Consider the following 24,148-nt stretch of genomic DNA (forward strand, 5'->3'; position numbering starts at 1 on the left):
CTAGAGCCCCTGCTGTGTCTGCTGACCCTAAGCTAGATGCTATGCATATGTCACGTCCTTAAATTTAACCCCCTCCCATATATTGTAAAGAAGGTTTTCCGACTGTCCATATGAAGCTAAAGAAACAGAGGCTCAGTAAGTTTTTAAGACTGCCCCAGGTGACACAGTTTGAGTGACTGAACTAGGGTCAGACTGGGTTCTGCTGGGGCCACAAGTCTGAAAGCTCCCACTCACACACATTGTTGGTGTAGTTGGCAGGGGACGTGCATCTTTGGGGCCAGTCATGACTCCCCCAAAGATAGATCCCTCTGTGCAAAGCCAAGGTTTCATTCCTTCACTGGCTGTGCCTTAAGCAGAGCGGCTCTCTGTGTCTGCCTCTTCCCCATAAAATGGATTGTGAAGACACAGTGAAACGATGCATCCCTGAGTCCCTAGACCATACGTGCCACTCAGTAGATAGTCCGTAAGTGGTACTACTTTCCCTGATCCTCTCCCCTTCTCTCTGCTGTCCAACAACCCTCCCGCTACATGGAAGCCCATGTGGTGGGATGTGTCCATCGCTTCTCCCCATGATTGATCCCAGCACTCCCAAGGCCCCGGCCCCAGAACTCAGACCCAGAGTTTATGTCTTCCCAGATACCACGAATAGGGACCTTGTCTCAGGGGCCTCATCTTGGCTGCCACATACATTGAACATTACCTGCTGTGTCCCTGCCGTGCACCAGGGCCTGGGGATAGGCTGCTAAACAAAACAGCAGGACTCCTGCCATTAAGGAACCCTCCGCGCAGTGGCAGATACACGTTAGCCCAGAAATCCTGTCACTTCAGAGTAAGATTCATGCTCTAGAGGGAAAGCACGGGAAACCTGGGGCGAAAATACTAGGGGCACAGTTCAGGTCAGGGATGGAAGGAGGCAAGTGGAGTGGGCAGGAAAGGCCATTCTGAGGAAACAACGTTTAACCTGGGTCCCAGAGACAAAGACTTGGAGAAAAAGTATCCCAGGCCAAGGGAACACATATGCAACGGTCTTGGGGTGGGAAGAAGTTTGAGCATTTGAAGATTGGAAAGAAATCTGACGTGGCCTTGGTTCCCCATCGCTGACATAGAAGGGCCTTTCTAGATCTGAGATGATGGCCTAGGGACAAGGCAGGGCCCAGGGTGCCATGGACCCTGCATGGGGTCTCTCCGTGCAAGCGAGCTCCTAGAAGCTTCCCAGCCTTTGTTATGGAGGGCAGGGTCCAAGTCTAGTTTCTTCTCCAACCTCAGAGTCACTAAGGAAGGAAGTGTGGAGCAGTTTCGCCACCCTGCTCCCCAGCTTGACCAAAGAATGCCTCTCTCCTCCTGCCTGCTCAGAGCTCCTCCCCAGATGACTCACTACAAAGGCTTGCTTCACCCTAAGCTGCTAGGAAGGCCTTGTGTGGTTCTTCTGGCCTGCCCTTCGTGCAAGAGATGGCTTGAAGGGAGGACCATTTCATTAAGTAGGGTGCTCCTAGAGGAGGGTGCTCCTAGAGAAGAGTGTCCGTCTCTAAGTTCAGGGCATACAGACACTGCCCTTCACAAGGATCTGGAATGAAGGGGGATTGGTGTAGGGAAAAGAATATATTTTTTTTTGCCACTTACTAGCTCTGTCACTTTCTAGCTACGTATCTTAGGCAAGTTATATAACCTCTCTGGGTCTCATTTTCTCCATCTATGAAGTGTGTGTGTATGTTATAATAAGTAATACTTCATAGAATTGTTAGGACCAGCAGTAGTGAATGTAAAACACATCCTGGCATTTGGACCCAACGAAACTCAATGAATAGAGTCCCCCCCACCCCCAGCTGCCATTTTCCCTTTTGGGATCCAGGAGTGGCCCATACAATCAAAACAGATCAGTAAGGAGCGGGGTTTCCACCCGCTCTGAGTCAGGCAGCTGGGCTGTGCCCGTATGATTTGCGTCCTCCACAAGTCAGTCCTGCCCACACCTGGAGCAATGTCTTCAACCTGGCTGAGGACGGCAGGCCGCATGGAAGGCTTAGAGCCTATTACCTTTTCTGCTTTTGGAAGGAAAAGACTGTCTTCCAGTGAGAACATTTCCGCTCAGCAGCTGTGAGCTCTAGGGACACTGCACATAGGCCTTGCAGAGACCCTGCTGTCTTCTGTAGAGATGGGGATGTCGTATTCAAAGCAGACACCTGTTACCCGCCCCAGTTTCTAATAGCAATGGATAGTACGTGTAGACATCGGACATGGCATATGTACGTTCCTTAGCCAGTACCAAAGGCAGAGTAACCTGGTGAGATGAACAGAGAATAAAGCACCTGGTCCTGAAGGCTGATGCTGATACAGTGTCTGTGTGTGTTGTCATTGCAGTGCCTCACGGCGTGGGAGTCGATCATTCCACTACTGCAGGAGAAGCAAGAGGCCAAGTAAGTTCCCTTCTGGGACAGAGACTCTTCGACCTACACAGGGCATGGCGTCCCAGAACGCCCCTGTCGTGCCAGAGGCCCGGCACTGAGAAAACAGCCACAGAAGCATCTCTCCTTTGTGTATTTCTTCCCCTGCCCGCCTCTCCCTGTTCGTCCACCGCTGGTTTTCCATTAGTATTTATTCCTTGGTGGAGTCCGCAGGGCTGGCGTCATCCCTCAGCGGAAGCAGCTTACCTCCATGGCTCAAAGGAGCCGACGAAATGGAACAGCTGAGAAGACGTACAGCCAAGGGCTGGGCTGGCCTGGCTGACATTCCGACATCTCATCACAGAGGCTCCTATCTGGGGGGCCCGCAGCGTTGCCTCTGCTGGGAGAGAGCCCGGCTCTTGCTTTTCGAGGACACGAGGAAGGCATGAACAGAAGGCAGCCCCTGTGTTCCGTGGACACAGGGTGACTCCAGGATGGACCCTGTGGGCTACTGACTCATCACAGCTGAGGTGGAAGCATTGGCAGCTCCGTGGAAAGCCCTTCCCTAATGGACCGTGGCCTGTAGCTGTGAGCATGGCCTGCCAGCCACTCGCAATGAGCGACAGCCGTTTTGTGGCTCCCGGGTCCCTCAGGACGGTCTCTGTCAGCGTCCGTGCACGTTGGTGCTGAAGTGAGCAAGCTGGCATCCTTGGCCTTGCACAACACCTTGGGAAGCCAAGGGGGGCCGTGCTCCCCAGACTTGTTTCTCACACTAGAATGCAGTAGATCGGAAACTTGGTTTTGTGTAAGATGGAAAAAAAAAAAGGTGCATTTTTCTCTGTGAAGTTCTTCGATGTTGTTTTTTGGCTTGTAAAATGCCATCAGAGTAGAGATTAGGCCCGTCGTGGGGAATCCGTGTGGCCGGAAGTCTGAGTAGCTCCCCGGTAGTGGGGATGGGCAGGCTCGCGCCAGGCCTCATTCCCACACCTGCCCCGTGCCGTCTGCCTTCACCTCACCCGAAATTCCCCATTTAGTGTTCCCTGCCGCGTCCACTGAATGTTTGGGCAGACTTTTTCTGAGAGGCCGTTAGCACTGTCGTGACACGGTCAAGATTTTGTAAACTCAACGTGAATGTTCTACATGAAGTGCTTTAACCCTTGATGATGTCCCCGGTCAGGAATAGAAGTCCGTAACCGGATGGGACTTGGAGAGGACTAGCGTAACAGAGATGTCTTTGCTTCTGGATAAGCTAGACTCTCCTCCGTTCGAGGAGCCAAGCTCCTGGGGACTGCCGGTGGCGTCTCCCATCTTCACTTCACACTACAACCAGAGGATCTATCTTCCAACTCATTTTGTTTCCTCCTGAAATGAAGCTACCTAGGTCCTGTTGTATTCTGTGGCTCAAACCCCTCCAGAAGTCTAAGTATGAGCCTCATAGAGGCAAGCTGTGTTGATGGTGCAAGCTGGCGCAGATGCTGGCCAACCTGCAGATCCGGAGCTCTGTGCAGCGTGTGCTCAGTGCCCCGTCCCACACCCACCTGCCACGTTGACCTTGGACAGCTGCCGTAGTGACATCAGTGGCCTGGCGGAAGAACGGCACAGAACCGTTCAGTTCTGTTTTCATCGTGTTCAAATAAGTCACAGTTTAAAATGAGAAGTCGCATATCATTTGGTACTTGCCTGCGCTGTCAGACCCACTCGTGGCATCCCAAAAGCCTGCAGTGCGGATTTTCAATTTGGTACAGTTAGAAATGATCCCTTGAAGCAGAACGGTAAGGATGGGCTCTCTACCCAGAGTGGCGAGTCAGTGTTTCACACTACCTCTACACCGTCACGTGAGTGCAGGTCTGGACGTCTGGGTCCAGCCTGACACTTTGCTGGTAGAACAGGGTTGTGTATCTAATGAAGGGTCGAGGGCCCTCTCTTGCTATTTCATGGAAGGCACTAGACTGACCTTAGCAGCAGATGCTCATCTGCAGGAATGTGCCAGGCCTTGCCTTGTGGAATGTGTGCTTTAAAAACGTTGTCCAGCACGACGAGTGCTTGGAAAGAACAGGGGAAAGAGTTGCTGGAAGACCAGAACCTCACCTGCCACTTAGTTGCCAAAGCCCGGGAGCATTCCTGTGTAAAGGTTAGTTGGGAAGGAAGGCAGCCGTTCAAAAATGTCGTTGGGTTCCTCGCTGGGATGCACGGGAAGGGAGTGGGGGAAACACAGTCATTCCTTACCCCACTGGAGGCAGAAGACGAGCTCAGGGGGGAAGCAGGCATCCTGGGATTTGTCTTTCTCTCTTCGTGCCCCTTATGATGTTTCTATGCTTTAAGACACCAGGGAGAGCAGGAGCATTGACAGCTGAGCTGGGAGAACCAGTGCACAGTACAGACTTCCCTGCAGAGACACTTGTTCCTCGAGAAGGGACCCTCGCCCCTTCCTCTTCAGGCTGCCGTCAGATGAGGTGAGGAGGCTGGCCTAGATAGAAGGCATGGTGGGCAGTGAGGGAGGCTCCCTCAGCCCCCGAGGGTCACCGGTCCGGGGCATTTGCCCCTTCCTCCTGGTGGGCACAAAGGTGATTCCCTGTGAAAAGTGACTCGGAGATTTCCGTGCCAAAGACTGCCTCCTAGAGGCTTCCTCGCCCCATCCTGCATGGCTCCACAGTCGTGGGGCGGAGCTCGCTGCCTCCTCTCTCAGATTTCTGTCCAGGGGGCTTTTGCTCGAGGACACGCTTGACCTCAGGCAGACAGACTGGGACAGGTTTTGAATCTTGAGCACATGGCCACAGAATGGAAAGTGATCCCTGTCCACTGTCCCCCGTATGTGGGAAGTGAAAGGTTCGTTCACCCAGGTTAAAAATCCAGGCTCAGGCAGAAGAGAGGATTCCCAGACACCGAGCAGTATTGGAGAGGCAGGTGTTGAAGCGGGCAAGTGTGGTTCATGGCAGGCGTGGACCCTGGCCGCCTTCTTCTGTGCTGGATCCACAAGAAGATTCTAGGCTACTCTGCCCAAAGCAAAGAACCACAGTTCTTCCCGAACGAGGAGGGAACATGTTACACAGCCAAGTTTGGGGTTGGGTTTTGTCCTCTAAGACTTAGTAATGATTCCCGGTGACCTCAGTTAAGTGCACTTATGGAAAGGATTGGCTCGTATCACTGTGCCACTCATTGAACTCCCCAGACACCTGTCTTTAGGTGAGTAACAGTAACAGATCCAACTCCAGGGGTTCGTGGTGAATGTCATGGAACTTTGTCTTCATGCCAAATGTCAGCCACAACTGGAGTGTGTGTGCTGCATGTTGTGGAATTAAGTATTTTTTCAGTCACCTTCCTCGCAAGGTCTTTAAATACTCTCGTGAGGCCACCTTTGTGTTGAAATGGTAGGAAGTCCTGCTTGAGAAGAGGGTGTGGTGGCTGGGTGGGCATATGCAAGTGGGGTTTCTCTCTTGGGACGGCCAGTGTCAGCCCAGGATACATCCAGAGTCCGAGGGCCTGGGCCCTGCTGTCCACAGCACTGAAATCCAGGCCCTGGCTTTGTTCTGAAACCATTCATTGGAATGAGAATAGTTCTTCTTTAGACTCTGTCCCGAGAGAGGACTGGAGAGTGGGACCCACCACAGCCCCCCAGGTCCGTATCAGCCTCGTGTCTGTGGGTCTCTGAATAGGTTAGAACTGGATTCTCCTCTGGCTTCCCTAAAGAACGCCTCTGCTCAGAAGGTGGGCCACCTGTGGTCAGGGCCCGGCACAGCAGGCCTGCCGCCTGCCTTTCCAGACACCTGCTCGAAAGGCCCATGGAAGCTGGGCAGTCTTGTAAGGCTGGAGTAACAATTGCTTTGGTGATCCCCGCTTGCAGGATGTTTTGGGAATTTGGGTTTGCCTTCTCACTTTCAGGAGTTCTCAAGATGGTGACAGATGGGACAGGCCCTCTTATGTTTGCTCCATTCAGATGGCAGGTGGCATTTGTCTGTAGATTTGAGGAAAATGTCATCCCCTGCGCCCGACGGACCTATAGAGCTGGGTGTGTTGGAGTTTTCCGCTTCCTCGTGTTTTTTTGATTTAACAAATAAACCAAAAACCTGATTCTTTTCATCAGTTCACCCAGTAGGTGGTTAGCTTTCTGTTTTAAGGATGGTCTCCCTCCAGCTGCCCAGATGAGAATGTGCGCAGGGCTGTCCGCATAAGAAAAGGCAGAGGATGGCCTGTTGTCGCAGGGAGTTGGACTATTGTCCCTTAATCATGTGTGTTTGAGATGCATTCTGGATATGACTGTCCAACCCTTTCTGTGTGGCAGCAAAAATATGTCATCTGGGTAGTTTTTATTACTCTAGATAGCCTGTAAGTGCGTGCTTTGGAAAAAATAACTTTAAGAAAACCAATAAGGTATTTGAGTCAGAAACATTCTTTGTAGTTAGCACAAACCCAGACTTTTAAAAATGCCACAGATTGCTGAAAGCCTAACTCTGCTTTTTGAGAATGGTCAGCACCTTTTCATATGCCTTATTCTTCAACTCATGTGTTTTAGATTCTGGGTAGAAGGAGTTTTTAGACACATAATTGGTTGTTGAGCTTAATACTAGAGGCCTAACATAGCCCATCCTCAGCCCTCCTTAAGAAGAAAGTGAGGTTAATAAATAGGGCTGCCTTTTGGGAAGAGAAAGCTAAGTGTTGCTATTGCCAAATGATATTTTTGATAATGTAAGGAGACACAGGGACCACTAAACCATTTTGTTTGTTTGTTTGTTTTAAAGTGTGAAAGATGAACTCAGTGCCTTTTGGCACCCTCTTGATTGTAGAGGATATATGGTATCTGGCATCAACAAATCACAGAGACACAAAGAACTCTAGATTGTGACAGTATTAATGGTTTACCCCAATTCTGCAGAACAGCTTTTAAAAAGATAACCGGGAAACAGGTGGGTAGGGGTGGGGGGAGGGCCTCAGATCAGTGTGTTTCAGATAGAAATTCTCCACAGGTTGAAATGCCAAAAACCTAAGCCCTACTGTGTCGCCTCACGTACGTTAGTCCGTTTCTGCAGAGCTTTCCCCATGAACACCAGTGACTGAGTATTACACACACACACACACTCTCCCCCCAACTGTGCCGCCTCCCTCCCCATGTGATCCCGGGCTCCCTGTGGGCCAGGTCAAAGCAGGTGACACCTGTCCACACCTCTGCTTGACAGGTGGTTCACAGTCTCAGACTAGCCCTGCAGTCACAGTGGTACTGGAAGGATGAAAGGGGGATGGCTGTTTCCCCAGTGTGGAAACCGGGAAGGGAGAGGAGGTTGCAAACAAAAGGTGGATCGGTGTGATCCAAGGACACGTGTGTCAGCTGGGCTTTCGTGGAACAACAAACCAGCAGCTCTTCACAGTCAGCACCATTCACCGGGACACTCCTGAGGTTTTGGTCCTGTCCAGTAGACGCCCTGTCCATTGTACGTCCGTGTGCTTGATCCCCTTGGTGTCTGTACGTTGGGAATGCATTGAGAGCTGATGTCCACCTGATATCTTCCCACACAATAAACTGCCAGCAAACTTTCTAACTTGTATTTTAACTGTTGAAAAAGAGATTCAAAACTTTTGCTTATTAGGTCATGTCCAAAGGATGGACTGTATTTCTTATTTTTAGAAATCATTCTTTACATTTAAAAATTTAACAGAGCCCCCCCACCCGAGGTATTGATAAAGTCCTCTGTATAAATGTTTTTCTCTTCTCTCCATGCTGCCAATAAGCCAAATCAAAAGCTGTGAAAAAAAAAAAGTGCTCAAGAATGTGTGTAGATGAGAAAGTGATTTATTTCCAGGTCAAAGTCTCTGTTTCACGAAGCTACCAAATTTTAAAAAGAATGTCACCTTTTTTTTTCCTTTCTTATGGAACCCAGAGATTGTAAAAAGCAAAAAAAAAGTTTTTGTTGCATTTTTGATGCTGGCACGAGGTTTTTGTCCACTTTTTTCATATATCTGTGTATTAAAAACTCTGTCCATTGTTTACTATGAAATTAGTATTACATTTTGAGGTAAACAAAAGAATTTGTATTGCTTGATAAACTATTAGCTTGTAAATTTAAGAGGTTTCTTTTCCTCAATTAACTTAAAGTAATGGACCAATAAACCTATGAAAGATGCTTTCTTTACCTTGAGTCCTGTTGTCATTTGCGCCATTTTGTACACCAGGAAAACGTGTGTGCCTTGTATTATGTTTTCTTATTTTCTCTATAGAGATAGGAGTGTGCCTGCAGGAATCAGGATATGCAGAGCTACAGGAAAAATATGCAATTGAACTATTTTAATTCTTCTTCACGTCCCTATAGACTTATCCTCAGTTTACCTTCTCCTGCATCTTACAGGTTGGGGAGATGAAGAAACTACCTGCTATCTGTGTGTAACCATGGTGATTGGCGGGCATGCGGGCAGGGCTGGCTCAATCCCACGACCCTGAGTTCATGACCTGAGCTGAAATCAAGAGTCACACTTTTAACCAACTGAGCCACCCAGGCACCCCTGCCATGATGGTTTTTGTTTTTGTTATTTTTTTTTAAATCTGTAAGGCAAGAAGAATAGTCTGTGGTTTGTTAGAGTGTTAGTGTGTTTCAAAGAGAGACCAGAATGCTCAGTCCATCTTATACCTAATGACCACAGTCCACCAGAAATGGACTTGAACTGACAGTAGACATCACTAATACAAGAGTGCAGTCATACCAAAATGAGGCGGCAAGGTGGGATAAGAGAGGTTTGGGATCATATCTCAGATCTCTCTGAACGTTAGTATTTTGGTCTTTGAAATGAAGACCTGCTTTCCCAGAAGAGTTGCCGATAGGACTAGCAGTAAAGTCTGCAAAGCACCTAAGTATCTGCTAGCACTTACTATTTGACAGCTCTTACGGGAAGACTCTTCTGTTATTTGTATAAGTATGGCCAACTTAAATATCAAGTAGTCCCATAATAATCCTTCCTGTTTGCTTTGTTGGTTGAAAATTAAAGGGGGGGATGTATTTCTTGTAATTGCTTTAAGAAGTTGCTGGAGATAGTATGCTAGAGGACTGTGGTCAGACTGAAGCCCTAGGGAATAGGTAGGAATAGGTCATAAAAGTGGCAAGAGGTGATAGGAATAGAGATGGATTTAAGATATTTCTGTGGCGAGGGGAGGGGCTCAGAGATGATGTGGTTTCCAGCCTGGGAGCTGGGAGGTGATGCCATTCACTGACAGATGAAAACAATCAGAAGAAAAATATAAAGGTTGGAGTGAACTCAGATGGTGGAGAGGGAGAAGAATTTGGTTTGGACTTTTGTTTGAGGAAATCTAAGTGGAGGTGTTAGCCAGTTGTTGGAAGGAATATTCTGGTATCCCTGGGAGTAGACTAGGTTACTTGGGGAGAGTACGAAGGGCAGGGCTTTCTGGGCTTCAGGAATTAAGGATGCAGGGAGAGGAGGAGGAGGGCAAGGGCGAAGTTCTTAAGGAAAAAATGGCCCAAAGATAAGAATATTGGTTCGTAAGCTTGAGGGCTTGTGAAAAACACCAGTTGTTGGACCCTCCCTCTACCTCTAGAGTTTGGTTTGGGTAGAGCCCAAGAATTTGTATCTCTAACAGGTTCCTTAGGGGTGTTAATGCTGCTGGTCCAGAAGCAACACTTTGAGAACATCAAAGGGGTTAGAATATCCTCTAGAGGAATTGGTGACCTGGGGCAAATGTCCAAAAACTGCTGTGTTGGAGAGCCCAGCTCTGGTTAAAGCCACAAGGTACTAAATGGAAGAAGATATTCGCAAATAACACTACAGACCAAGGGGTGATATCTGAGATCTATAAAAAACTTCTCGAGCTCAGCACCCAAAAAAACAGATAATCCAGTCAAAAAATGGGCAGAAAACATGAACAGACACTTCTCCAATGAAGACATAGAAATAGCTAGCAGACACAGGAAAAAGTGTTCATCATTAGCCATCAGGGAAATTCAAATCAAAAGCACATTGAGGGGCGCCTGGGTGGCTCAGTGGATTAAGCCGCTGCCTTCGGCTCAGGTCATGATCCCAGGGTCCTGGGATCGAGCCCCGCATTGGGCTCTCTGCTCTGCGGGGAGCCTGCTTCCTCCTCTCTCTCTGCCTGCCTCTCGCTGACTTGTGATCTCTGTCTGTCAAATAAATAAATCTTAAAAAAAAAAAACAAAACACATTGAGATGCCACCTTATTCCAGTTAGAATGGCCAAAATTAACAAGGCAGGAAACAACAAATGTTGGAGAGGATGTGGTGAAAGAGGAACTCTAACACTGTTGGTGGGAATGCAAGTTGGCACAGCCACTTTGGAAAACAGTGTGGAGTTTCCCGAAAAAATTTAAAATAGAGCTACCCTATGATCCTGCAATTGCACTATTGGGTATTTACCCCAAAGATACAGATGTAGTGAAAAGAAGGGCCATATGTACCCCAGTGTTCATAGCAGCAATGTACACAATAGCCAAACTGTGGAAAGAGCCGAGATGCCCTTCAACAGATGAATAGATAAAGATATGGTATATATACACAATGGAATATTACTCCGCCATCAGAAAGGATGAATACCCAACTTTTTTATCAACGTGGATGAGACTGGAAGAGATTATGCTGAGTGAAATAAGTCAAGCAGAGAGAGTCAATTATCATACGGTTTCACTTACTTGTGGAACATAAAGTGTAACATGGAGGACATTAGGAGAAGGAAAGGGAAAGTGAAGGGGAGGAAATCAGAGGGGGAGATGAATCATGAGAGACTGTGGACTCCAAGAAACAAACTGAGGATTTTCCAGGGGAGGAGGTGGGGGGAATGGATGAGCCCAGTGATGGCTATTAGGAGGGCATGTATTGCAGGGAGCACTGGGTGTTCTACACAAACAATGAATCATGGAACACTGCATCAAAAACTAACGAGGTATTGTATGTTGACTAACATAACATAATAAAAACTTTAAATAAAAGCCACAAGCTCACAGCAAGGATGAGTGTGGGCAAGTAAAGAAATGTTTCTGGATGTTGAAAGCCCGTTTTTCAGGAGCAGGAATGGAGCAGCCAACAATGAGATTCATCCAGGTCGGGGAGCCAATCAGGCTGGGACATGAGGGAAGGAGTCCAGGGCAAGGAGCATGACTATGAGAGTTTAGAGAGGTGAGCGTGGCCTTGAAGTCCTCTTCCCATCCCCCCTCCTCCATCCATGTTGCCTGTCTCAGTGAGAGGCTCTGCCTTCTTTCTAGTTGCCTGAACCCCGAATCTGAGCATTCTTGCCTCCATCTGCCTCACCCTCTGCGGTTCATCCATCCCCCCACTACCGTTGACTACTAGCTCCCAAGGATCTCTCTGAGTCCCTCACTTTTCTCGATCCTTGTAGCTCCTTCTCCAGCACCAGTCCTCCATCATCCGTCGCCTGGATTACTGCATCTCTGCTCTTGCCTCCTTTCTGCAAGTAGTGCTCACTCCTTCTGCTCCTTCCTCCCCCAGTTCATGCTCCTGCCTGAAATCCTCCACCAGCTAGCCCCATAACTTAGAAGAAAATCTTTTTTTTTAAAGGCTCTATTTGTGTTGTTCCTCCTTACCTCTCCAGTCTTGTGTCTTGATCCTGTTCCTTTGGTATCTGCCCCCTCCCTTTCTCCTCACTCCCCTTATATTGAATTCCTCTATCCCAGGATATTTTCACCTTTGGGCCTTCCAGCTGTGATTCCTTCTGCCTGGACTGGCCCTTAACTTCTGGCCTCGGTAACTCCTTATCCTTCCAGTCTTACCATGTGCCACTTCTGAGAAGCCTTCCCTGCTTTCCTAAATCTGGATTATTTGCTTCCTTAGGTTAGCATGTGTCGTAGGATACATTGTTCCTGGAGGCTCTATCTGCTGCACCTGCTAGACATAGGCTCTGGGACAGGAACAATCACATTCTTGCCATATCTCGGGTTCTAGCTTCTAGGACCCTGGTTCTAGGACCCTGGTTCTAGGACCTCAGGACACATGCCAGAAAGTTTAATTTTTTCCCTGCAAGGGATCAGAGATGCAGACTCTCTGAACCCAAATTCTTGGAGCTTTAAATATATTCTGTAGCTTCAAGTTTGACCCCAGTATAAGAATGCCATGCCTGTAGTTATAGAGGGAGACTGACTAGAGCAGAATGATTCACACACATACAATAAATGTCCATTTTATTAGGAAGTGAGTCTGCTTTTCTCTATGTAAGTAAAATAGGCTATAAAAATAGGTACCTTGACATAAAATGACTCTTGGCACATCTCCTCTCCCCTCTCCCTTCACACCACCCACTGGGGGGAGTAATGTTGACTGGAAATATTCAATATAATATTCCACTAAAGAAAGTCTTTTGATATTCGCTTCTTAAAAGCAACAGTACCAACAACAATAAAACCCCTCTGAATCCAAGAGCCTGAGCCCCAAATCTCCTAAAACATTGGGAGTTCTTATAAAACATCCCCTCTGTGTTCCCCTTAGGCTATTGAAAATGTGTTGCTTTGGTTGGAGTTCTCATGTGGGCCTCCCAGCGCAGCACCTGGGTGACTGGTTAGCCATACCTTGGAGCTCCGGTGACAGCTCCTGAAAGAAAGGGGGCTGCCATCTGAAGCCCTGGGTGCATCTGGCATGACTGTGTATGCAGCCTACATATAACCTTTGAATGTTCACACTCTCCTGCGCCCTGAACCCAATCTCTGTTTAGCAGGGACATCTGAAAACTGAGAAAGTTCTTCTATCACCAAGAAAGTGTTGTTCCCCACCCCCCAGGGACCCCAGAGCCAGAGCGGGTCATTCCGAGGCCAACTCTGGCTCGAACTTGGGGTTTGGGGGTGGTGGGTTGCCTTGGTCACCAGCACTCAGTTCCTTCCTTTGCCTTCAAAGGGGCCCCGCTGTTGCTGGTCCTCACAGCTCCCGTAGGTCAGCCCCTTCATGTCTCCGTGATGTCACCATATTGCAACCACGAGGCTTGTTTATAGGCCACGATGCTGTAAGAATTGACAATCCAGAGTCACAAGCCAACAATTGGAATGAGGCAAAGGGTATGCCTTTTCCTCCCCACCAACAGCCGCCTGAGAGGCTCTGTCCCTCATGCCTGGGAGGATGTTTGGAGTTGGGCGGTGACGGGAGGAAACTTCTCCCACTCCAGGCCCATTCCAGTCCTAAGACATCTCAAGCCCTTTATGTCTACACTTTCCTTTTCCCAGAATCTCTCTCCATCTCACTTCTGCCTGAAGATGACCTCCCACCTGTATTTCAAGGTCAAGACTGGCTAATCCCAAGCAGAATTGGCTATCTCATCTTCTGCCTTTCCATAGCCCCCCTTTATCTCTTCCACAAATCCTCATTACGTTGTTTGTAAATATTTGTAGCTAAGGGGATGCATAGGAATTAGGAGATCTGAGGCCAAGTCTTGGATCTGTGTGAACTTTGGCCTGTCCTTCAGCCTGTCCTTCGGCCTGTCCTTCCACCTCTGGGGTCCTCGGACTTTCCTGTGTTTGAACCCTAGGAGCCTCAGAGTCTAAGATAGAGCACAGCTCTTCCTGGCTGATGGCCAGCTCCTGGAGCTGCTGGATGGGATATGAATGAGAATACAAACCTTCTAAGGGAGAGCTTTGTGAGCTCTTCCCAAAACTCTGACTTCCCATCTTCCATAAGTCATAGGGCTCCACAGAGAGAAGTACTTACTGTACTTGAAACAAAGCTCATTGTATTACTAAGCCGGCAGGAAAGCCCAGCAGTGGAGGCAGCTACCCACAATGCCGTGAATGCCTGGCTGCAGTCCTGACTCCAGCTGAATCCTGCAGAGACCTGACCATGCAGACCCTATGGGATGGCCAGTCCTGCCTTCAGGTCAGCCAACAGGCAGCTCTGGGGGTTGGAGGTTCACCGTGCTGGCCAGTAGGGGCCACACCCTTCCAACAGAGGATACCTTAGATCCTTTTTGAGTATTCCTTACATGCCAGGCTCTCTGCTGGACACAGACTATCCATGCTGAGCCAGAAAGCCATGGTTCCTGCCCTCAGGCAGCCCACCATCCAGTGGGCAGGCTTATGAAAAGGCAATCACTAATCATCAGCTGTCGTGCTATGAAGGAAAGTACAGGAAGCTTTGGGAGCATATGATAGAAGGACCTAATTTAGGTTGAGAATCGGTTAAGACCATAGCCAGTTGGGTTAAGAAGGAGGCACGGTGCAGAAGGGAGGAGGACACAAGGGGCAACCACTGGGGCTGACACATGGGGTTGGGGAGGGTGGTAAGCAGCAGCAACAGGCACCAGGGAGGTTGGCAAGCCCAGATTATGTGGGGCCTTGTGGTCCATGGAAAGACATTCAGGCTGTATCCTAACAGCAATGAAAGCCAAATGCAGAATTTTGAGCAGGAGATGACATGATCCGTTTAAACACTTGAAGGAAATTGCTCTGGGCACCTGGTGGAGGGAGGATGGGGTGGGCACAAGAGTGGACATGGGGGTGACGGTTCAGAGGCTAATCCAATTGTTCAAGTGCTCAGGCCTTGGGGTGGTAGCAGTAGTGATAAAAAGAGAAGGATGAAATCTAGGCCTGTTTTGAAGATGGAGTCAATGAGGTCTGATGGATTAGCAGTTAGGGGAGATAGAGAGGAGGGAGGACATTGGTGACTTGGGTTTCTCTTCCTGAGGGAATGGTGGTGCCTTTTAGTGAGGTAGGATAGACTGGAGAAGGAACAGACGTAGGAAGGCATCAAGAACCCAATTTTGGAAACTTAGATGGTAATTCGAAGTTTTGAAAGTACTTTAGTTTGCTTAGAGAATATGAGGAGAGAACCTAGAGAAGAGCCCTAAAGAATCTTCCATTTGGTGGTTTGTTGGGAAGAAGCAATAAGGTGTTGAGAAAGCCCAATGACAGTGGAGAGAGACCATTGGTGTGGGGACCGTGAGGAAATCATGTAGGGTGAGGACTGCAGGGAGTCCAGTGGCTTTAGCCTTGAGGAGTCATTAGTGGCCTTAATGAGAAGAGCTCTGGTGGTCGAGGGGGGCCTCAGATGGGTGGGAGATGAGGACGCAGCAAGTGCACACCAGCCTTTGCAGAAGCTGACCATGAAGCCAATGGAGGTTGAGGAGAGATTGGGTGGTAGATCACATGTCGGTTCAGTAAGCATTCAGGAGAGAGCAGCTCACTCTCAAGGGGAGGGAGCTCTCTAAGGAGACGGGACAGGTGGCACCCTGACACTGGTGACTCCTCTAAGAAGCAGTGCCCTGTGGTGGGTCAGAGACTGCGTGGGTTCAACCCTTGTCTCTGCCACTTGTTGGCTGTGGACATTTGGTAAGTTACAGAACACCCTAGAGTGTCTGTCTCCTTATTTGCAAAAATAACAATAGTAATGACCTCCAAGAACTTTGGGGGAAGATTAAATTCATTAAATATATGCAATATTTTAAGTAGTAGCTGGCCCATGATAGGGGCTATTTACATGTTTGCTATTGTTACTATTAATTTAAAAAGGGTGGGGAGGACAGAGAAGAATCGAGTGGCAAATAGGTCACAGACGGGCAGAGACAGTTACTCCTTTAACATCTCCCAATTGCACGTAAGAAGAGCAAGTAGGAGAAGGCCGATTCTCAACAGTAATGTGAAATGGACTCACTTTGGGACCAGAAAGGGCCGGGGACACAGTCCCTTCTGGCAAGCAGGCTGTTGGCAGCTCTGGCCCAGGGACCATTCCTCCAGCATTCTGCCCTCTGCTGCCTCCTTTGTTCCCTGCTCTCACATGCCTTCCTGGGCTTCTATGTCATTAGAATGTAGCTTTCCTCTCTGTGGTTGGAAAGTTCTACTGCTTTTCCCCGGTGCTCTCACTTGATTGATGGTAGCGCCTTGGCCTCTTCTAACTGTAAGAATGTTTCAAGATCTTGTTCATTCAGGGTCTCCATGGAAGGGAAAGGTAATGGAAACACTTGTACCAGAGTTATCAATCTTGGTTGTATATTCAAATCATCTGGAGAGCTTTTAAAAAGTCCTGTGCCCAGGCTGCACTCCAGATCGACTGAGTCGGAATCTCTGGGGGTGGGATCCAGACATCAGTGACTTTTAAAGCTTTCTAGGTGATTCTGGCATATAGCCAATGAGGCTTTATTTTCCCATGTGTCTCTTTACTGGTACATGACTGTGAGAGAGAAATAATGATCAACTACTTCAGTGCCTCATTCACGTAAGCACTCAGGTACCTACTTGATGGATTCAAGATCCTGTCCCTGCATCTGTGATAGAAAATCACGAAGACCCTTCAGGGCCTAAGGAAGACACCGTGCACGGAAAGTCTGACCAAATCCAAGCACACATTACATAGTGTCCTGGGGTGAGAGGTCGAGAGAAGCCCACCTCCTTCCTGTGCCCTAAAGTCTCTTACGAAAGACCAGGATCCCACTCAGTATACACAAGAAGCAGCGAAACTGTAGCAAGGAACCAACTACTGTATTTTCTCATGGCTTTCATTGGTCCATTTATCTCTCTAACTATGTCACACATTAACTTCTCAGGCTTGTTTTCTTTTGGTCTGTTTTCCTTTGTTTGTTTGTTTAGGTTAATGAGACTATTTCGCCCATCTCCCAAAAAGGGCTGGGTGACTTCCAAGTGGCACAGCTACTAATCCATCACTTACTTGGGCAAACAGCTGGGAAATTTGCATTGCATGCTAAGGTCTAGCTGAGCCCAACCCATTCAGCCAAGACTCACATAAAAATAGGGCCCAGGAAAAGGCCTTCCCTCCTCTATCTCTTCCTCTGTCCCACTGTCCCTCCGTCCCTCCACCCCTCCCTTCCTTCTTTTCTGATCGGCACATCTTTCTTCTCTCAACCATGAAATAGAGCAAAGAGCCTTCATGATTGATGGCTCAAGAGGCTCAGCCTTGGCGCGCCTGGGTGGCTCGGTTGGTTGAGCATCTGCCTTTGGCTCAAGTCATGATCCCAAAGTCCTTGGATCAAGCCCCGTATTGGGCTCCCCACTCAGCAAGGAGGCTGCTTCTCCCTCTCCCTCAGCCTGCTGCTCTCCCTACTTGTGTTCTCTCTGTGTCAAATAAATAAATTAAAAGAAAAAGAAAAAGAGCCTCAACCTTCTGTGTAGGCAGGGACATATATTATGATGTGAGAATTCTCACAAGGCCTTACTGCCATCTACTTCCTGCTTCTTCCAGCTTGCCCTCGATTGGTTTCTATTGGGCTGTCTGTAATGCCACCATTACCGACACAGAGAGCTCTCTGTGCTACCAGGCAGGTCCCCTAAAATGCAAATCCTTATCAAATCCCTTGCCCCTTAGTGTGGATATATTTACTGTATTCCTTTCTCCTATGGTGGGATTGATACAAGCATGAGAGGACCTCACTGAATGAGAAGAGGTAAATGGGCTTCAAACCATCCAAGACTGGGCTAATGGAGTAGCCACTATTGCACTGGCCCCTGAGCACTTGAAACATGTGCAAATGGAGTCCAAACTGAGATGTGCCATCAGCATAACATACATACCGGATTTCAAAGACTTAAAAAAAAAAAAAAACAACCAAAACTCACTGATACTTTTGTAAATTGACTAGATGTTAGAATGATATTTTGGATATATTGGGTCAAATCAAATGTGTTACTAAAATTAATTTCACCTGTTACCATTTTTAAACATTACTAGAAAATTGACAATTGCATATATGGCTTGCAGTGTGGCTTGCTCTGGTGACTTGCACGAGAGAGGGCTGGTCAGAGATCATTTTGGTCTGTTTTGGTGATGTCCAAGGCTGGTGCTCTTACCCTGGGAGTGGAGTTCCTCTCTTTGGCTTCTCCAGTGGTCTTTCTGCCTGTTATTTTCCTGACTTTATTGCTCTTACTTGACAAATGAGACAGTCCAGGGGCATGTGAGAGTGTCGGGGCAGGTGGGGAGGTGGCTGAGCCCAGAGGCCGCCAGTTGTCAAGCCTTTGGAGGGCATGCCAAGAATACCCAGAAGTGAAGCAAGATGGTTCTCCTCTAAAAGGACCTAAACAGGGCACCTGGGTGGCTCAGTTGGTTGAGCGACTGCCTTCGGCTCAGGTCATGATCCCGGACTTTCAGGATCGAGTCCCGCATCGGGCTCCCAGCTCCTTGGGGAGTCTGCTTCTTCCCCTGACCTTCTCCTCTCTCATGCTCTCTCTCACTCATTCTCTCTCAAATAAATAAATAAAATCTTAAAAAATAAATAAATAAAATGACCTAAACAAAAGGGGTGGAAGTGGTTCACAAGGGTTTCTAAAGAAATCCCAGCCTCTGATTACAAGGAAGTCTATGAGGCTTTCATAAACAAAGTGAATTACCACACTGCCAGGATGTATGCCAGCTGCTTGTGGCCGTCTGTTCATTATTCAGGACTTTGGGGGTTTCCCACATTGCCAGATTCCTCCTGAGGAACAGGAGGACTTTTTCTTTGTGGGAGAGCCGACCCAGAACCCACTGCCTAGAGGCTGCAAATAAATAATTCTTTATGCTAATAGGCTGGAGGGGGTCCAGCGGGCCCTGACATGTGCCCCAGGGCCTCAGCCCAAACCACAGTCACTGCTCCTGTCTTACCCAATTGGGATGATGGCCAGGAAGGAGAGAAAGGAGGAGAGAGCAAAACAGGTGCCAACAAACTTTTCCATGGTGAGTTGATAGATCTTGTTGTACACCGTGGAGGTCACCACCCCGGTCAGAGTCAGGGACAGCTGCAGGATGACGAACACCTTTCCTGTGGAAGGGACAGGGGTTACCAAGAAGATATGCTGCTGTCCCTTCCTTGTTACCCACTAGCTGAGTCTCCAGGGAGCTCTCAGGAGGCTCTGCGTCCTTCCCAGAACTCCCTCTCGGTCTCGGCTCACTCCGCCAAGACTCCTGCCTCTATCCAGCTGGATCTTTCTGCAACTCACAGATAGTAGCCTCCTCCCCTGACTGTGGCTTTTCAGTGACTGACTTTCTGAGTCTTTCCCATCCTCCTGTTTTCACCCCCTCTGCCCTGGATGGACCCCAGTGTGTTCCTAGTGTATTCAAGGCGGCTTCTGGAATTCTCTCATAGACCTTCTGTAAGTCTGAACCCTGTGCTTCAACCCAAGCAGCTCTGAAACGGGCTGGGCAGAGAATTTCAGAGAGATTTCTTTAACGTACCGTAAGAGGAGCCCTTTATGAGTTTGGACATTGCTGATCGGATGGTTGTGATGGGGATGAGCGCGAACAGCATGACAGCTCGAGCTGGAAGGAAATCACACAAGAACACTCCTCAATGTGCCCTGCCTTGGCCAAGGAGTAAATCAGAAGAAAGCAAAAAGCCTTACCAGGAATCTCCCTTTCCCCACAGACTGCATGGGCTTGCCCTGGATGTAGTGGTTTCTCTGCTAGTGGACTAATGCCCCCCCCCCCGCCCAGGCAGGCTGAGTCCCTGAGCTCTGACGGTGCCATTGATGCCACAGACCCACTTGCGAGGTGGCAAGGCACAGCTGGCACGGGGATGGATAGTGAAGGCTGTCTTCATTGGCAGATTTAAGTGGCATCTAGGGAAGTGGAGCTGATGTCACTGAGTGACTCAGGACTCTTCATCTTGTTGCTGGGACAGAGGTGTCTTCTGTCACCATTCACGACTCCCTCTGGGAGACAGTTGCAGGAGCTTTGGCAAAGTGCACCCAGGAATGTGTGCCATGTTACACAGCTGCCACACACCCTTCCTTCCTTATTCATAATCCCAGTGTGGTGTGTGTTTAGGTGTGTGAGTGTGTGGAGAGAGAAAAGGAGAGGTAGAGGTGGTAGGAAGGGAGACAGGTACTCTGGCCTTTGCACGCAGCCTGTCTAACTGGGAGCTGGCCAGGCCTAAGTTGCCATTTTGTTAGGTGTTTTCTGAGATGTGTGCCCTCAGCCAAGGGACAGCCTGTGGTGACTGTCTAAAGTTGTTTTTTTTCTAATATGTCAACCACTAGCCACAAGTGACTATATAAATAAATTAAAATCAAATTTAAAATTCTGTTCTTTAGCGGTGCTAGCCACATTCCAAGTGCTCAAGAGCCACACATGGCCAGTGGCTACCATATTGGACAGCACAGATTTTAGAAGAATTCTATCATTGTAGAAAGTTCTATTAGAGCCTGGATTTAGAGCTCTCTGCCTGTGGTCCTCAGATAGAAACTTCATTCTACTTCTTTGAGAGAATTTATTACATTGGTTGTGAAAGGCATTTATGGAGAGTTTTTATCCATTTTTAAACAGCCCATGCTTGGCCTGAAATGATTTTAATGAAGGGACCTTTCCAGCCTGATTACTTCAATGTTTTGTCCCTTTAAAACTGAAGAGAAAAAATCTAACCCCTTCTCCTAAGGCCAATCCAAAACCTTCCCTACTGACTGCAGACACCACTGACTGACCCTCCCCTGACCTAGAGCCATGGGCACGGCCATGATAACATTTCAGTGGGCAACACAGATAACACAATACAGTGCAACTACATTAACTCAACCTCATGTAATCCTGTCTTAAGGATTACATAAGGACCTTCTTAATATAGTAGGTCCCATCCCTGGTGCTGAGCTGGGACACCTAGACCACACCATGCCACGCCACACCACGCCACACCACACCACGCCACACCACACCACACCACATCACACCACACCATGTCAGCCCCATGCCCCTAGGGGTCCACATTTTCCTTGTCCTGCCTCCCCGGGAAAGCCGGACTCACCAATGTAGAACATGTATGTCTCTTTCACAAACGCCAAGAGGAGGGCTCCTGACCCAAAAGACACCATACCAATCATGATCATGGTGGTGTCCTGGAAGCAGCGGGAGAAGACCAGGACGCCCAGGAAGCTGGTGATGAAGACGGTGTACCCTGCAGCCATGCCATAGCCCACCTGCACTTGGTTCCAACTGAGAGGCTCCCTTAGCATGAAAAGGGGCATCACGTCCACGGTGCCCACCACAGCCAGGTCATATATGATGGCACCCACAAAGAGCAGGGCAATGATAGTCCTTGGGGGCTGTGCCTTCCCAGGGGACGGAGGGTGCCCCACCACTCTCTGCTTGTCTAACTGATCGGGATCCAGGGCACGGTAGGTGCCAACCGTGCCAGATACCGTGTCCACCACGGGGAGCGCCCTGCTGGGTCTGGCCATCGACTCAGGGACCTTCAGGACCAAGAGGCTGTAGAAAAGCGCAAAAGCAGCCCAGCTCACGCTGCAGGCGGTCAGCACCAGGCCCTGCCCGGAGTGCCCAAGCATCTGCTTGAAGAGATGCCCAGAGGCCATGCTCCCGCAGAATCCTGCCAGGCCCATGATCAGGTCGATGAGGATGAGGCGCACAGAGCGGCGACCCTCGGGGGAGCCCAGGGAGCCCAGGGCCATGACACCCGACCAGAAGGCCGAGAAGCCGCCGCATAGCCCATTTAGCGCCGCCGCCCCGTACAGCACCTCCACCGGCCAGTCCAGCAGCACCTTGAGCAGCAGCCCGAGGCGGGAGAGCAGGAAGCCCAGCAGGGACACGCAGATGGAGATCTTGCGGTGGTAGCGGTCGCTGAGCCAGCCCAGACCGTAGGCGGACAGCAGCGGCGTCAGGCCCACCACGAGGTTGTAGACGATGTAGAAATTGGAGATGGCCCTCTGCTGCTGGTCCTCCGGGGCGTCCCGGGGCGACGGGCTGGTGCTGTTGTTGGAGGAGGCCCCGGCTCCAAAGGACGCCTTCACCACGAGGAGCAGCCCCGCCTCATAGAGGGAGGCGGCCACCTGCGTGGAGGCCACCACGGGTTCGATCCAGGTCCTCACCTGGAGTCCAGACAGGGGGCCCCTCCCTGGGCAGGCGGCCTCGGGCCCCATGAGGACTCTCGGAGAAGGGCCGGATGCGGTCCCAGAGCGCGAGTGTGCGCTGTGCGGCCGGGTGCGCGCGGGACGGGACCAAGCCGGAGCGCGGGGCGCCTGTGACAGTGGCCCGCCTTGCGCGGCTGACCCCCGGGCCCGGCCACTCCTCCCGGCCTTAAAAGGCCGCGCCCGGCCCCCGCCTCCGCCCGCCCAGCCGGGCTGGCGACAGCCCAGGAAGCCGGGCGCCCGGGAGCGCAACGCCCCGTTTCGGCCCCCAGGGTCACCGCCCCCGGATCGTCGTGTCACGCTGCTCTGGCTAGCGCGGCCGCCTGACGATGGCCCGATGCCCCCCCCCCCCCCCAGCCAGGCATGCCCCGGCTTTTAGCGGGGTGCGGGCGCCTTCCCCAAGCGTGTTCTGGCCAGGGCCGAGACACGCCGGCAGGGAGCGAAATTCAGTTATCCGTGGCGGGCAGGTCTGGGCGAGGGGCTGTGGGGGGCGGTGGGGGGCGGTGGGGTGGGGGGTGGGGTACAGAACCTAGGATTTGTCCTGGGAGCCGGCGGGGGTGTGAGGTTTTTTTGGTTGGGTTTAAAAGCAACGAGGTGCGGGGGGGGGGGGGAGCCTGGGTGGCTCAGTGGCTTAAAGCCTCTGCCTTTTGCTCAGGTCATGATCCCAGGGTCCTGGGATCCAGCCCCACATCCGGCTCTCTGCTCAGCAGGGAGCCTGCTTCCTCCTCTCTCTCTGCCTGCCTCTCTGCCTACTTGTAATCTATCTGTCAAATAAATAAATAAATAAATCTTAAAAATAAATAAATAAAATAAAATAAAAGCAACAGGGGCGCCGTAACAAAGACTTTGAGAGAAGTGCTCATATCTCTTGGAGATGTTGATTTCAGTTCTTTGGGATGAATCCCCAGCAGTAGAGTCGCTGCATGGGGCGGGGGGGGGGGGGGGGGGGGGGGGGGGTGTAGCTCTAGTTTTAATTTTTTGAGGAACCTCGGTACTGGTTTCCATTTTGCATTCCCACCAACAGGGCACAAGGGTTCCACTTTCTCACACCCGCACCAATACTTCTTATCTTGATATCTTTTTCTTTCTTTTTTAATAATAGGATAGCCATCCTGACAGGTGTGAGGGGTAGGTGTCTCACTGTGCTTTTGATTTGCATTTCTCTGATGATGTGTGATGTTGAGCCTCTTTTCCTGGTTGTTGGCCATCTGTGTGTCTTCTTCAGAGAAATGTCTCTTCATGTCCTCAGCCCATTTTTCAGTCGGGCTCCTAGTTTGTGTTTGTGTTTTTGTTCTCACAATTAAATTGTAGAGAACAATTACATCCTCACAATTAAATCCTTATGTATTTTGGAGATTAACCCCTTATCAGATGTAAGGCGTGCAATATTTTCTCCCATTTTGTAGGTGGCTTTTCCACTCTGTTGTTTCCTTTGCCATGTACAAGCTTTTTTTTTTTTTTTAATATTTTATTTGTTTATTTGACAGAGAGCTAAAGAGAGAGCACAACTAAGCAGAGCGGCAGGGAGAGGGGGAGAGAGAGAAGCAGGCTCTCTGCTGAGCAGGGAGCCCGATGTGGGGCCTAATTCCAGGACCCTGGAATCATGACCCGAGCCGAAGGCAGCCGCTTAACCAACTGAGCCACCCTGGCGCCCCTGTACAAGCTTTTTAGTTTGATGGAGTCCCATTTGTTTGTTTTCAGGATCTGGAAGAGATGTTGGCAGTCCTCTACTCACTGCAATATCTTTTTTTTTTTTTTTAAGATTTTTATTTATTTGACAGAGAGATCACAGGTAGGCAGAGCAGCAGCAGGCAGAGAGAAGAGGGGGAAGCAGGCTCCCTGCTGAGTAGAGAGCCTGATGAGGGGCTTGATCCCAGGACCCTGGGATCATGACCTGAGCTAAAGGCAGAGGCTTAACCCACTGAGCCACCCAGGTGCCCCTACTCACTGCAATATTATTCACAATAGGGGCACCTGGGTGGCTCAGTGGGTTAAA

General features: G+C 49.6%; 2 protein-coding genes and 1 long non-coding RNA gene across 5 annotated transcripts in view; 1 reads left to right on the forward strand and 2 right to left on the reverse strand.

The window, feature by feature from the left end:
• Positions 1-8,500, forward strand: part of SNX30 (sorting nexin family member 30) — a 108,681-nt gene extending 100,181 nt beyond the window's left edge. The window contains exons 9-10 of one of the 2 annotated variants that reach the window (XR_007122178.1): positions 2,356-4,509; positions 4,701-8,500. Coding sequence is in view for 1 of the 2 variants with exons in the window: in XM_047699068.1 (XP_047555024.1) it covers positions 2,356-2,415 (60 nt within the window). In the remaining variant the exon portion in view is untranslated. Of the gene's footprint in view, positions 1-2,355 lie in introns of both variants that reach the window. The other variant, XM_047699068.1, reaches the window with a different exon arrangement.
• Positions 8,501-12,508: 4,008 nt separating this feature from the next.
• Positions 12,509-22,300, reverse strand: SLC46A2 (solute carrier family 46 member 2). Of its 2 annotated transcripts, XM_047700941.1 has the most exons (5): positions 21,036-22,300; positions 19,475-19,558; positions 18,905-19,061; positions 16,549-16,577; positions 12,509-13,329 (listed from the first exon to the last, which is right to left on the reverse strand). In XM_047700941.1, the coding sequence occupies exons 1-5, from the start codon at positions 22,162-22,164 to the stop codon at positions 13,247-13,249; spliced, it is 1,482 nt and encodes a 493-aa protein (XP_047556897.1). In that variant the 5' UTR covers positions 22,165-22,300; the 3' UTR covers positions 12,509-13,246. The 2 variants fall into 2 exon arrangements, with proteins under 2 accessions (XP_047556897.1, XP_047556896.1); XM_047700940.1 differs by lacking the exon at positions 16,549-16,577.
• Positions 16,676-18,890, reverse strand: LOC125083926 (uncharacterized). Its single transcript, XR_007122411.1, has 2 exons — positions 18,551-18,890; positions 16,676-18,338 (listed from the first exon to the last, which is right to left on the reverse strand). It is a non-coding gene; the product is annotated as an uncharacterized LOC125083926 (long non-coding RNA).
• Positions 22,301-24,148: the final 1,848 nt, after the last annotated feature.

This window comes from Lutra lutra, chromosome 13 (assembly GCF_902655055.1).
Source record: "Lutra lutra chromosome 13, mLutLut1.2, whole genome shotgun sequence".
Taxonomy (NCBI): domain Eukaryota; kingdom Metazoa; phylum Chordata; class Mammalia; order Carnivora; family Mustelidae; genus Lutra; species Lutra lutra.

Excerpts from the sequence above, each read along its gene's own strand:
- SLC46A2 (XM_047700941.1), bottom strand. The coding sequence starts at position 22,164 with ATGGGGCCCGAGGCCGCCTGCCCAGGGAGGGGCCCCCTGTCTGGACTC. Across the intron at positions 19,062-19,474 it reads CATAAAGGGCTCCTCTTACG|GAAAGGTGTTCGTCATCCTG; the intron begins GTACGTTAAAGA and ends TCCCTTCCACAG. Across the intron at positions 16,578-18,904 it reads CTGGCCATCATCCCAATTGG|ATGCAGGGACAGGATCTTGA; the intron begins GTAAGACAGGAG and ends TTTCTATCACAG.